Below are 13,051 nucleotides of genomic sequence, written 5' to 3' on the forward strand. Positions count from 1 at the left end.
GTAAAATGATGCCCTAGGTGACCCAATTCGGCTAGACCTAGAAAAAGGTGTGTTTTTTAGGTGATCACCTCTTGGTAGATTAGTGCCTTAGTCTTGGGAGAATGGAGTCTATGATGAATATGACTGAGGACCTTTGGTTCTTGGTCAATGAGGCCTCAAGACTACTTCTGTAGCCTTCTAGGTCAAAGAGAAGCAATCTTGCAACTTTTATACTTCGATGTGCAAAGGAGATGGCTTATCAAGGTGAATTCATTGATAGAATTACCCCTAGGAGATTCCATTCACATTACATGGCCCATACATTGAGAGATGTTATAATAGAGACAAAATTCCACAATTTTAAGTAGTAAATGCATGCAACAATTAGCCCTAAGAATAGCGAAAATCCCAGTCCAATGTATATGACAAAAGTAAAACAAGAATAACATTAAAAACATGTACTTACATGTAATAGAATATATCCAAACATCCACAATTGACAAGAGAGAAGCTCCAAGATAAGGTAGACCAATATCCACACGTCAAAATTCATCCATAAAGCTCCAATTCATCCTTTAAAAAAAGTGCGAAATTATCAAGAGAGAGAAAAGATCCAATCCAAAGTGATGATGAGCAAGTGAATTCATCTCACTTGTATTTATACACTAATGAGGAGTTCGAATTAGCCTCCTTGGCCTACATAAGCCCCAAAAATAAAATAATGTTCTAATAATCCATTTTTTGGTGACAAGCCCACCAAACTAGCTCATAAATGAAAGAATAAGCCTCTCAAGAGGTCAAATAATAATCTATGCATGTCGTAGGGCCCTCTAAGAGGCCTAATGAGGTCCATGGGTGCCATAATGAAGAGTAGGACCCTCAAAAGCAGTGGACAAGGGGTTGGCCCCTTATAATAACTTGTGGTGCTCCAAATGACGTGTGGGGGCACACAAGTGTCCTCATGGGTTTCCAAACAAATCGAAGATGCCTGTAGATTGCCGACAAGGGCTAGGATGATGGTGTAGGTGATGCCACATCATCGTGCAAGTCTTGGATCCTCTGCTAAGGTATGGTGATAATCTGGGGTCAGCTGGGCATGATGGATCAGGTGCATCTTCCTTGTCCAATAAGTGAACTACGAGCAATCTCTGAATGGCTGTGGGGATCCATAGAGTGTTGTCTGCTACTGTGGAGGCCCATGGTTCTCAACATACACCCTACATGGGCCAATGTAGCCCTCTAGAGGATTAGGACCCCGTTCAGTAGACCAAACCAAAGATGGAGATCATCTGCAATCTTGCTAAATTTCCAATGCGTACCTTAGCCTTCCAGTACAACAAGTAATTAGAGAAATCGAGTAAATGAGCTTACCAATCATGGACCACAAGTGGGGACTCCATAATGGCCTGCCCTTTATAATGGGCTTCGCGATGTGCCAATGTCTCCTAAACTCCAAATGGTGTTAACCAAGGATACTATTAGGTGGTTTCTACTTCTAAGGGTAAAATATGTTCAAGGTACAGCCTTCAAAAGGTGGTGGCATGTGACAGATAGGTGAATGAAGTAGGAGATGAGAAGGGGTAGCCCTGGGTCACATGCTGGGGTACAAGGGTAGCTAAAGAGAGGGAAGCCCACACTTGGGTTTACAACATATAGGAGGGAGCAACCATGGTACACGAGGTGCCTCGACCTTGATTTTTCCACCCTTCTTTATATGCCTCTTGCATTTTTATGATTTTCTTTGATTAACTGCTTGGGGCTCATGGGGTAAGAGCATGATGTATAAGATATAGCAGTAAATACCCCCTTTTATGGTAGGGTTGTTTATTGTGCACTAGGGGTTGGGACAATCATGGTTTCCTCTATGATGGAGGGTCATAGAACCTGTAGGAACCAGGGTGATGGCCATGATGATGGGGCAGAGCTCATGTATTGGCTTTTGCCCACGTGCTAAAGGTGTTTATCCCGACTATCTTTTGCATTTTGTGGTACATTTTCCTGTTGAATGTGGCCAAATATGCTTTTATCTTTCGTTTTAGCTGCATCAACCTCTAGGCATCATTATAGGCCATTACCCAAGGTGCGGGCAAGGGGAAGGGGCGAGATAACCCTATGTGGACCCAGTGGAGGAATGTGGACTCGGGTGGGAGAGATGATGAATGGGGTAATACCGTAATAATGAGTTTAAAGGGTGTAATATAAGAGGATAAGGGAGTGGGACCACGCAACCAAAATCGGGGTTTCCCATGAAATATGATCCCTAAAGCCAAATGGTCAGTAAAAGAGATCCCACGGGACTAGAATACAAGGTTAATATCCAAAAAGGGTTCTAGGGGACAAGGGCACATACCTAACCCATTCTTTCCTCCCAATCCCCTCATTAATCCATGCCCAAAAGTGTCCATTATAAGCAAACTACAATACTCAATTACCAAATGACAAGGCATACTTTTAGGTTCGGGAGGCCCACCTTCAAACATACGATCATGGTAGATGGGCGAGGGACCACATGGCTGGCTCAGGTGGTGGAGAAATGGCACAATGAGTTAGCTGGTGGCTGAGGACCATCTTGGATAAAAAACATTTCTCCTAGCGATATCACCCACAAAATGGTGGGTAACAGGAACTAGGGATCCAGTTGGTTGCTAGATCATTCCACTTCTCGATGTGTAGGGATATGCCAATGAGTGGTCTAGTTGATTTCGGGGTTGATACGTGGAGGATTGCGAAGGCATTCACCATGTGGCGATGCATATTTTCCGTGTTGTTGCTCAAGATCAAATCTAGTTGTAGACCAGTAGACTTTGACCTCGCTGAGATGCCTTGGCAAGATGTTCTTCATGGTTGTGGGTTCAAACCTTACAAATATTTTGGCATGTGGTTTCAGGCGAGGAGGATTTAGTATGAGCATGATGTGCAGTTATTTATGACTAGAGTGGTGTGACGATAACATGGCATTTGGACCTTGGCATCATAGGGCTTGGCAGTTCAGTGACCATTATGGATGAGCTGGCTTTTACAGGGGAGATCACTTAGATCTTCCATTGGACCTCTGTTTCGCAGGGAGCGTCTCACTTCTCAGTGATTTGTTGATATTTTAGAGTGCCTCACTAGTATGGCAGTGTGATCAACAGTAGGAAGTTGTGGTTAGTTCATGTGGAGGAGGACCCTTCTCAATAGGAGTTGGATTGTACCTTCAGGAGTTCACTCTTGAGGTACATGAGATTGGTTTTCCGATAGAGCAACTCCTCAAGGAGATGGTCGAGATTTTGCATTTTCGAGATGTTCTACTTATTGGCAGTATGCACAGGGTCTCTGGTGTCTGTCTGGCTGTGGAGTGAGTGGAGCAAGGAATGCTTCACGATGATCATGATGGTTTGGGACCCTAGTATCATGAGATCCATTCATGTTGGGGTAGTACAGTGGTCTGGAGTGGCGTAGTGGCACATTTGGGACCCTGGTATTAGTTTGGATCGGCTTGTGGAGCAGCAACATGTGATGACATTGCTTGAGGACAAGCAATTTTGGGGAGGGGAGACTGTAATGTCCCCAATTTTTGGATTGCCTTGTGGTGAGATTAGGAGGGATTTCTAGAGCTTATGTCAACCAGGTCACAGGAGCAGGATTACATTATTGGTGGGCCTAGAGGGTTTTGAGGAGTTTTATGGGGGCCGACTGGGATCGCTTGCCATTTTTCATCATCAAGATTAGTTCCGCACAGTTCGATCTTGGTTTCACTGCATTTCGACGATTTCTGTAAAACGAAGTTATTAACGGGCATATTTTAATTAATTACGCTTAAGGTGTTGTTTTAGGTTGATTACTTGGAGAAACACCTTAGTGTAATAACTCGTTGGAATTAGGACGAAAAGATCTACAAGAAATAATAATGAAAAAGGGGCTTTGGGAGGCCGGTGTGATCATGGTGGTAGTTTAAGCATTTTCTGGAGATAAAAGTGACTTTAATTAGTAATAAAAAGTCACTTATTAAATAAAAGGAGAAAAAGTGTTTTATCTAAGGGGTAAATAAAAGGGGGCAAAAGTCACTTGGAAAATAGGAGGAAAATGCACTAAGTGGCTTATTAATAAAATAATAAAAGGAGATTTCTAGAAGATTGGAGAATTCCGACAAAATCTTATAAAAGGGGAGAGAAGGTCATTTCTCATTCATTCTGGTTTATGATTATTTCTTGGTGTTTGGTTTGGGAGCTCAAGCGAGTTTCTCTCGAGGGTTTCAGGCGAGACTCTCAAACTAGTTTCGATGGACATCCATTGCCACCCTAGTTGGTAATCATCCAATTTCGGTGGACATCATTGCCACCCTAGTTGGCATTGCGGGGAAATTATTCAGATTTCCATTTGTGCTTAAATTGCAGGTTAATTTGCAGCTATCTCTCAAGGAGCTGAATTTATATATATTTGTCGGAGATCGAGTTGCTGTTGTTGGGATCAAATTTATTAAGAAGGTTGAGTTTATCTCTTGTCATTATCTTCAGTGGGCCGAATTCATCTCAACTGTTGGGCCAAGTTTCATTAGCTATTAAGAGGGCTGAGTTTGTTTACAAATATTATTTACTGGAGTTGTGTTATTTGTTGGGGTTCTATCCGTTTTGTTTGAGACATTACTATTTGCTGGGGCTTCCATTCATTTTGCCGGAGCTGATATTTATTTGTTAGGGTTTTATCCATCTTGCCGAAGCTGATATTTATTTGTTGGGGTTCTATCCATTTTTTCAGGGCTGATATTCATTTGCCGAGGTTAGATCCATTTGCCAGAGTTGGTATTCATTTGTTGGTGATCGATTCATTTTGCCAGATTAGAGCATTCATGCAAAGAGGTCGAGACATTGCTATCGTTTGGAGGTCGAGTCGCTGAGCTGAGAGGGTCGAGTTTATCTCATTTCCCAAGCCAAATTCCTTGTGGGCCGAGTTTAGTTTTGAGTGCTGATGTCATTATCTTTGGAGGCCGAGTTGGTTCAACCATTTGCTGGAGAGGTGTCTAGGTTCATAAAGTTGATATTTGCATGTAAACCCTCTATTTCAGCTAATAAAATTATTGGTTTCCCTTGCAATATTCTTGTTGTACATGCTATTTATTTTTCTCACCAAGTGTTTGTGAAAATGTTTGCTCACTAAATGTTTGACAAAAGTCCTCAAAGAAAAATTTGAAAATTTGTGGGTTAAAATAACAAATTTTAGAAAAGGGGATATTACAAATACATTGTTAGATGATACTTGGTGGGAGAGGGTAGATCTTACTATTAAGATCATGGACCTTATCATTGCTTTGTTACGATTTGTAGACACAGACCAACCCATCCTAGGAGAGGTTTATGAGGGATGGGATTCCATGATTGAGTCCGCAAGGCTTATTATTTTCCAGAATGAGTCCTTGAGTACAAGACATTAGTGAAGGCCTTCTTCACTGCTGTATAAAATATTCTTGTCAGTAGGTGGGACAAGAATTGCACACCTTTGCATTGCTTGGCTCATTCATTGAATGCAAAATACTACAACAATGAGTGGCTCAATGGTGGACCTTCATGCAAATTTCTTCCTTACATGGATGGGAGATTTCATAGGGGAGGAAGGATGCATTGAGATGGATATTTCAGGATAGAGCATCCCTTGATGAGGTGGAGGATGCCTTTGCAGAGTTTTTCACTGGCACTAGGAGATTTGCATGCTATGATGTGATTAGAGTGAGGGGGCTAAGAAGCCCTATGCTTGGTGGGCAACTCATGGGGCAACATGCCCTCCTCTACAATAGTTAGCCATGAGGCTGCTCTCTCATGTTACTTCATCCTCTTGTTGCGAGAGGAATTGGAGCACATATGGGAATCTTTATAGTTTGATGAAGAGTAAGCTTGAGTAGTCTAGGGTAGAGATAATGGTGTATCTGCACACCAAACTTAATTTTATTTATAGGCAGAGTGAGGAGTGTTTGAAGGGAAATACAAAGATGTGGGATGTGTTTCCAGATGATATGGGTTTGGACAACAATGTTTAGTTGGCATTGGCGAACTTGGATCTTAATGAGCCAGTGCTAGAGCCTATCACTTTTGATGGTGTTGATACTCTTGAGGGGTCATCCTCCACACCAGCAGATGTAAAGATTACGTTGGATATAGAGGAGGAGGATGCATAAGAGAGCAATGGTGGTAGTGATGTTGATAAGCTATAGCATATGAGATTCTTCCATTTTAAATATGATTCTAGTATCTACCTTGTTCAGTGTTTGCTTTTTTCCATTGGCATTCCCACATATAGTATCTGTGCCTCGAGTTAGGACTTAGTATCTATGTAATACATTTTGATTTTGATGACTTAATGAGAAAACTATTGTTTATGGTTAATTTCTTGTGTTTCTCAATTTATCGACATTGACGTCGTAGTAAGTACTAGTTGTAACATTATTGAATCATGATTGTATGCATAATGTATGATTAAATTTGTATCATCATTAGGTACATGTTTTAGTTTCTAAATTGAATGAGAATATATATATATATATATATATATATGTCCTCTGTGTCATGTTTTGACAGGTCGCCATGTCACGTGTTTGATACTTGTATTTTCTTAACCTCTGTGTCCCATGTTCTTTTGTCAGGTCACTTGGAACACATGAGAACTGTACCTTCATTTGGCCAAATAGATAATAGTAGTAAGTACTAGTTGTAACATTATTGAATCATGATTGTATGCATAATGTATGATTGAATTTGTATCATCATTAGGTACATGTTTTAGTTTCTGAATTGAATGAGAATATATATATATATATATATATATGTCCTCTTTGTCATATTTTGACGGGTCGTCGTGTCACGTGTTTGATACTTGTATTTTCTTACCCTCTGTGTCCCATGTTCTTGTGTCAGGTCACTTGGAACACATGAGAACTGTACCTTCCTTTGGCCAAATAGATAAGATTTAAGCATAACCCAAGTAATGAACTAGCTAAAAATAAAGATTTGAAACTCAAGCTAGTGAAACATATTTGTATTTTTATATTTTATAATAACAAAAAATTTGAGAATAGTTTTGAATTTTAGAATATGTGGTTGATGTGGTGAAGCTTTCCTTGATCTTGCAAATTACCCTTTCTAATACTGGATTGCAAACACCCCTTCTAGATCAACTTGGTGTTTTTGGACTAAGAGATGAGTCTGGAGTTAAAAGACTAGTCGCCCTCACTCTAGTCTAAGATGATGTATTGGTCCCCAAAGCCAACTAGGAGCGATTTTCTCTTGAAATACCTCTGGCCAATGGACTAATTGTGGTATTAGGAGAGATTGGTGTTGATGAGGAAACCACCTATAAGTGCTATAGCCCACCAATTAGATTTTGATAACCCCAATCCAATAGAGAGAAAGTGAGGACTAGCGCCCTAGCCTCCTCTTCCAAGTGACTATGTAGCCTCTCAATGGAATGACCCAAGAGCTTTGTGTGATTTGTTATATCTTCAAAAATCTTATGGATCTCAACATCTACATTAGCTCAAAAGAGGAATAGAAAATGCAATCCACAAGACAATTGTTTGCACCAAAAGATATTCTTATCATGGCATTATGATCTCATAGTTCAACAACAACCAAAATGGGAGGAGGGGCCAACCTTATATACATTTTCTTGTAACAGCTAGTTGAAACCCTCTCCCAAAAATAATGATTTGATTTGTCATCCACAAGTCAGAGACCAAGTCAATATATGGGAAAATATTTTTAACATGAGAAAATTACCCACAAGAGGGGTTCGACTTGCTTCATTGAGTAAAACAACTGGCACATGAGGGTCGATTTGACTTGTTTTGAGTTGATTTGCTTGAAGGAGGTTTGATTTGCTTGACTTGAGGGCTTATTCCATCCCCAACGACTAGTTTAGTGTCTAGTTGATGTTTATCACTCACTTGCTTTACCTTTATACCCTCAACATCCAGTTGGAGAAGACAAACTACTAGTAAAAGGAGGTCAACTTGGTCAACTAGACTCGACTTGCAATGCCCTTGATCCTTTTTCTTTGGAAACTTGGCTTTCCTTTAGTGATTGACCTTTTTAAATGTTTAGTTAGCCCCAACGGCTAGTTTTAACCTCCCAAACGACTAAATAGACCTCACACATGTGGGCTGACCCCATGATTGGATGAGTCATATGCTAGATCTTTAATGCCTTGCATAGTTTGAGGAATTTGGCATATGGGTTTTGTTTGGAATAGTTTGTACATAACTTTTGACTTAACATTTGTCCCTTCATGTCAAGTATGGACCTCAATTTGCCCAATTTAGCCCCCATGTGCTACAAAAGAGGGTATGAACTCCTTTGCCTTGGAAATCTTGAGGTTTTTTTAATAATTCCGGAACTGTGTTTAACAAGTAGTGGCAGTTAAATTAGTTAGGCTTATTCATCTTGCAAGTTTTGAATCCCATGGATGTGGTTGCCAATAACTTGTGTTTTACTCTCATCATTGAAGTTTTTTTAATAATTCCGGATTTGTGTTTAACAAGTAGTGGTAGCTAAATTAATTAGGCTTATTCATCTTGCATGTTTTGAATCCTGTGGATGTGGTTGCCAAAAACTTGTGTTTTGCTCTCATTTCAGGAATGCAGATGACCATATAGCATGGCTTCTTCAACATAACCAGCATGACAAAGCATTAGCTGCAATTGAAGCAGGACAAGCCCCAATTGAGCTTCTTGATGAGGTGATCATTTTTTATTTCATTTTATTTTTGGCTAAGATTTTTTTTCTTCATTTAGATGATATGCCAAAAGCCTGCTTTTGGCTTTTCAGTTTTGAACTTTCATTGTAGAGGATTCCAAGTGCTTGCATATGGACCACACTCTTTTAATAATTCCATAACTAGATAGTTGCTTTTTACAAAGGACCTTAAATAAGATCACAGGCTAGACCTTCTTAAGCTATTGTACTGCTGACTTAAACTAATCTTCCATTCTTACAAAACTTGGATGAGCTGCCGAGTACTCCTGAATCAAACTCAGCTTCGCACAGAAAATGAGGCAAACTGACTCAGTGAAGCGAGTTTGACTCAGTAGCAGGCAAATCTGACCCACAAATAATTGCTTATTTCTTCATAAGTCAGTGAATTTAAGTTGTGGGTCCAATGGAAAACCTGGTTGGTCCCTTTATAAGTTATATAATGAAAAGAAAATTGCCATTCTTAACAGAAAATTAGCCAAGTTTGAGTACTCTCTGGCCTTCCTGAGTTTTTGGTCAAGCCATATTTTTAACTATGTTAATTCTGCCTATTGCTAAATGGAAACGTTTGAACATTGATTGTCATTCCAAAGTATAGCATAAACTATCAAAAATAAAATTAAAAAAATGGATACATAGTCTGAACAGGAGTCAGGACTGCTCATGCCTCACACCTTAAGCTCCGATCTCAAACTAGAAATAAATCTCTTTAATAAGTAAACATAGATTTAACACTCCCCACCCTTTGCGCAAACCAGTGTTGTTAAAATCGCGATTTTTTCCCCTTCCCGCTTAAATCGCGATTTTTATACGAAAAAATCGCCTACTTTTTTTTTTGCCGATTTTTACTGAAAAAATCGCGATTTTTTCTAAAAAAGCGCGATTTTTAACGAAAAAATCGTGGGGGCTCAGGACAGCATAGTTTTATAACTTTTTTTGGGTTTTTTCATGCAATGTTTTTTGAAAGAAACAAATAATTTTTGAGTGGGGTAGCTTAATGATCAAGTCTAGGCCCTAGTATGGATATGCTATTCATGGTAATGTTAAATTCTTAAAGTAAAAGGATGAAAATGAAGATTAAGTGACATTCTCCTTAATCTTCATTTTCATCCTTTTACTTAAATTTTTAACATTACCATGAAATGACTCAGGATGTTTGAGAGTGGTTCCAGCCTCATTGGATTTCATATGGAGAAAGTAGAATTTTAGATTTCATTTAAAATCCAGCAGACTTATCAGTTTTTCAGGATTTCAGGATTGGGAGATTGTAATGTTTCCAGGTGACACCACCTGCCCGGGCTACCCCTGCCACCAGTAGAGGACGTGGTCTACCTCCTATAGGTCCTACTTCTAGTTCTTCAACGTCTAGATCACATCAGACTCCACTGCCATTTCCACCTGCACGGGCACCAGCATCTACATCTAGAGGGAAAGGGAAAGCTGTGGCATTTTCTCGCAAGAGGGGCAGAGGAAATCAATAGGATTAGACTTTCATTTTATTGTATATGACATTATGACATGATGAGATGCATTATCATATTTTTTGTTGATATTTTGAGGCTGAGTTGGGACTTACTATTCAGGACATGATTCAATGTTATGTGTGATTTTAGCACTAGAAATGATATTAAACATCTTATATATTAGTTTTTTTTATCATATTTATGTGTCAATGTATTTATTTTATGTTGTAGATGGTTTAGATATTAAAAAAATTGAAAAAAAATGAAAAAAAATGAATATTTTTGTGCCAAACGCTATTTTCCGCTTTTTTCCCGCTTTTAACGATTTTTTCCGCTTTTTTCCCGGCGCCGATTAAATCCCGCTCGCGCTTTGTGCAACATTGGCGCAAACCATATCAAAGAAGAGCAAATGCCTTACACAATATGATCATTGCTCTAGTTACCATTTTATGCATAACAGGGAACAATGATTAGAGGTATGCATCTTAATGGTGGTATAATACACTAAATAAGTTACACACAGGATTAGAAGATTGCTTGAATCTCTTCCTACTCAAAGCACCACAAAAGACTTTGTTCTCTTGGATGTTCTCCAGGTTGGATGAGGTTTCTCTTACTATAAATGGTAAGTGTTTTAAACTAAAAATTTTAGATATGGCTTTTCCTAATATTAGTTTAAATTGACTTTTTTTTTCAAGTGCTTTTGCATTTCTTCTTATGCTGCTTTTGCCCCATATTTTTGTAATTCCGATGGTGCTTTTTAGTGTGGAAAAAGTCTGCAAAAAATCGCGATTTAATCCTAAAAATGCGATTTTTTAAACTAAACGATCTAATCCCCGACCTTTTCAGAAAGGAAAAAATCGCGATTTAATCGTTATACTCCCGATTTAATCGGGAGTCGACCCAAAAAGTCAGTCTCCCTTCCAGGCCGCGGATAAAGAGGCCGCAAAGGTGAAAATGATATAATTTTCTGTTGTTTAATCTTAAGGCAGAGAGTGGAATCTTTCAAACATAGCCCTAGAAATTTGATGATAACATTGTGCTATGCAATTTTTTGTTGTTGTTGAATCTTAATTTCGAGCATTATAGTTGGTTGGTGTCACTGAGAAAATTAATTGCTTAGTTGCTCTATTTTGTTGAATGTTGAAACATATACGGCTATTATTGGTTTGCTCTTGCTGGATGTTATATTTGCAAAACAATAGGGATCTATATGAGATGTGCAAAAAAATACAGAGAAGAGACATTAGACAGAGGCTACGCTGTCAGAAGGCTGCTATAAGAAACTGAGAAGACTATGAAAAAGAAGTGCATACCTACCTCGACGAGCATGATTGTGAGACATAAGAGCAAGAGGACAAGGAGTATCCAGACTAGCAAGCAAGGAAGCGTAAATCGCTGAAGAACATTCCTAAGAATCAACACTGTTATGATCATATTTTTTGTGGATAATGTTGAAAAACGTTGGTGATAAAATGGACTTAGAATGCAGACTGCAAGAGTGTAACGTGCTTTTAGTGATCGAATTCACATGTAAAGAATGACATTGTAGTAAAAGACTGAAAACACATCTAAACTATGACTTCGACTCTAGATGTTAAAAAAAAAAGAATAATTTTGTGTGTTTTTTTTTTGCCAACTTTTTAAAAAAACTCCCGACTTTAACGAGTTTTTCAACTTTTGGACCCTTGCTGAATTAATCCCGACTTAGACTTTTTCCACATTGGCGCTTTGGCCTTCATCATTTTGGTTTATTTTTCCCCCAAATCACATAAATTATCATCATCATAAAATATTAGATATCTATATTCGTCTTGGGCTCTAATTACACACAATTTTCCTCACACCTTAAGCTCCAATCTCAAACTAGAAATAAATCTTTTTAATAAGTAAACATAGGTTGGAAGATTGGAAGATTGCTTGAAACTCTTCCTACTTAAAGCACTGCAAAAGACTTTGTTCTCTTTGACGTTCGCCAGGTTGGATGAGGTTTCTCTTACTATAAATGGTAAATGTTTTAAACTAAAAAATTTAGATATGGATTTTCCTAATATTAGTTTAAATTGTTTTTTTTTTTTCAAGTGCTTTTGCATTTCTTCTTATGCTGCTTGTGCCCCATCTTTTTGTAATTCCGATGGTGCTTTAGCCTTCATCATTTTGGTTTATTCCCCCCCCAAATCACATAAATTATCATCATCATAAAATATTAGATATCTATATTTGTCTTGGGCTCTAATTACACACAATTTGCATGGGTATAGCTTCGATAGCAAATGTTACGAACTGATATCTCATCCAAAATGCACTGGTTTAATGGTTCCTTTTACCTTCTAAACTTGCATCTAAGTGGAAAATGTCCAATCCATGGATGCAACCATGAGTTAACTATTAGAAGAGGTATCACTATCATGTTAATATAATCTCCTCTTCATTTTTGATTGGCTTTGTAGAGTCCAGGTGGGGTATCCCTAAACCAATGTTATCAGAATCGAAAATTGGTCAACCCCAAAACTAGGAATTGGATCGGAACTGGAAAAAATCAGGCAAAAAATCGATCGACCAAAAAAAACATAAAATATTCAAATTTAAAAGAAAAACATCCATATTTATGTGCATCCATATGAATCCAAAGCATTTATACAAAAATATGCAGAAGTTCTGATCTATATAGCAAGAGTGCATATAACCAAAATAACACTTAGTGCAATACATCTATGAACCAAAAATACATCAACAAAGAGGCTCTAGATGATCTCTAGTGTCAATTTTATTTTTGCTACAACAAATATCTCCATATCATCAAAATGATTGCCTATATTGGGATCCTCATCATCAATATCGCCCTCTAAGCATTAAAAGAAGATAGAAAGAGCTTCACATGTCAAATCGATA

At 38.4% G+C, this 13,051-nt stretch overlaps 1 protein-coding gene across 1 annotated transcript in view; it reads left to right on the forward strand.

Annotated features, from left to right (window-relative positions):
* Window positions 1–13,051, forward strand: part of VPS41 (vacuolar protein sorting 41) — a 205,845-nt gene that overhangs the window by 68,797 nt on the left and 123,997 nt on the right. Inside the window, exon 7 of the mRNA XM_089412059.1 lies at window positions 8,580–8,682. Within this exon, the coding sequence (XP_089268185.1) occupies window positions 8,580–8,682 (103 nt within the window). The remainder of the gene's footprint in view (window positions 1–8,579; window positions 8,683–13,051) is intronic.

Source organism: Pinus tabuliformis, chromosome 3_1, assembly GCF_031772625.1.
Source record: "Pinus tabuliformis cultivar Carrire ecotype Pingquan chromosome 3_1, CPIR1, whole genome shotgun sequence".
Taxonomy (NCBI): Eukaryota; Viridiplantae; Streptophyta; class Pinopsida; order Pinales; family Pinaceae; genus Pinus; species Pinus tabuliformis.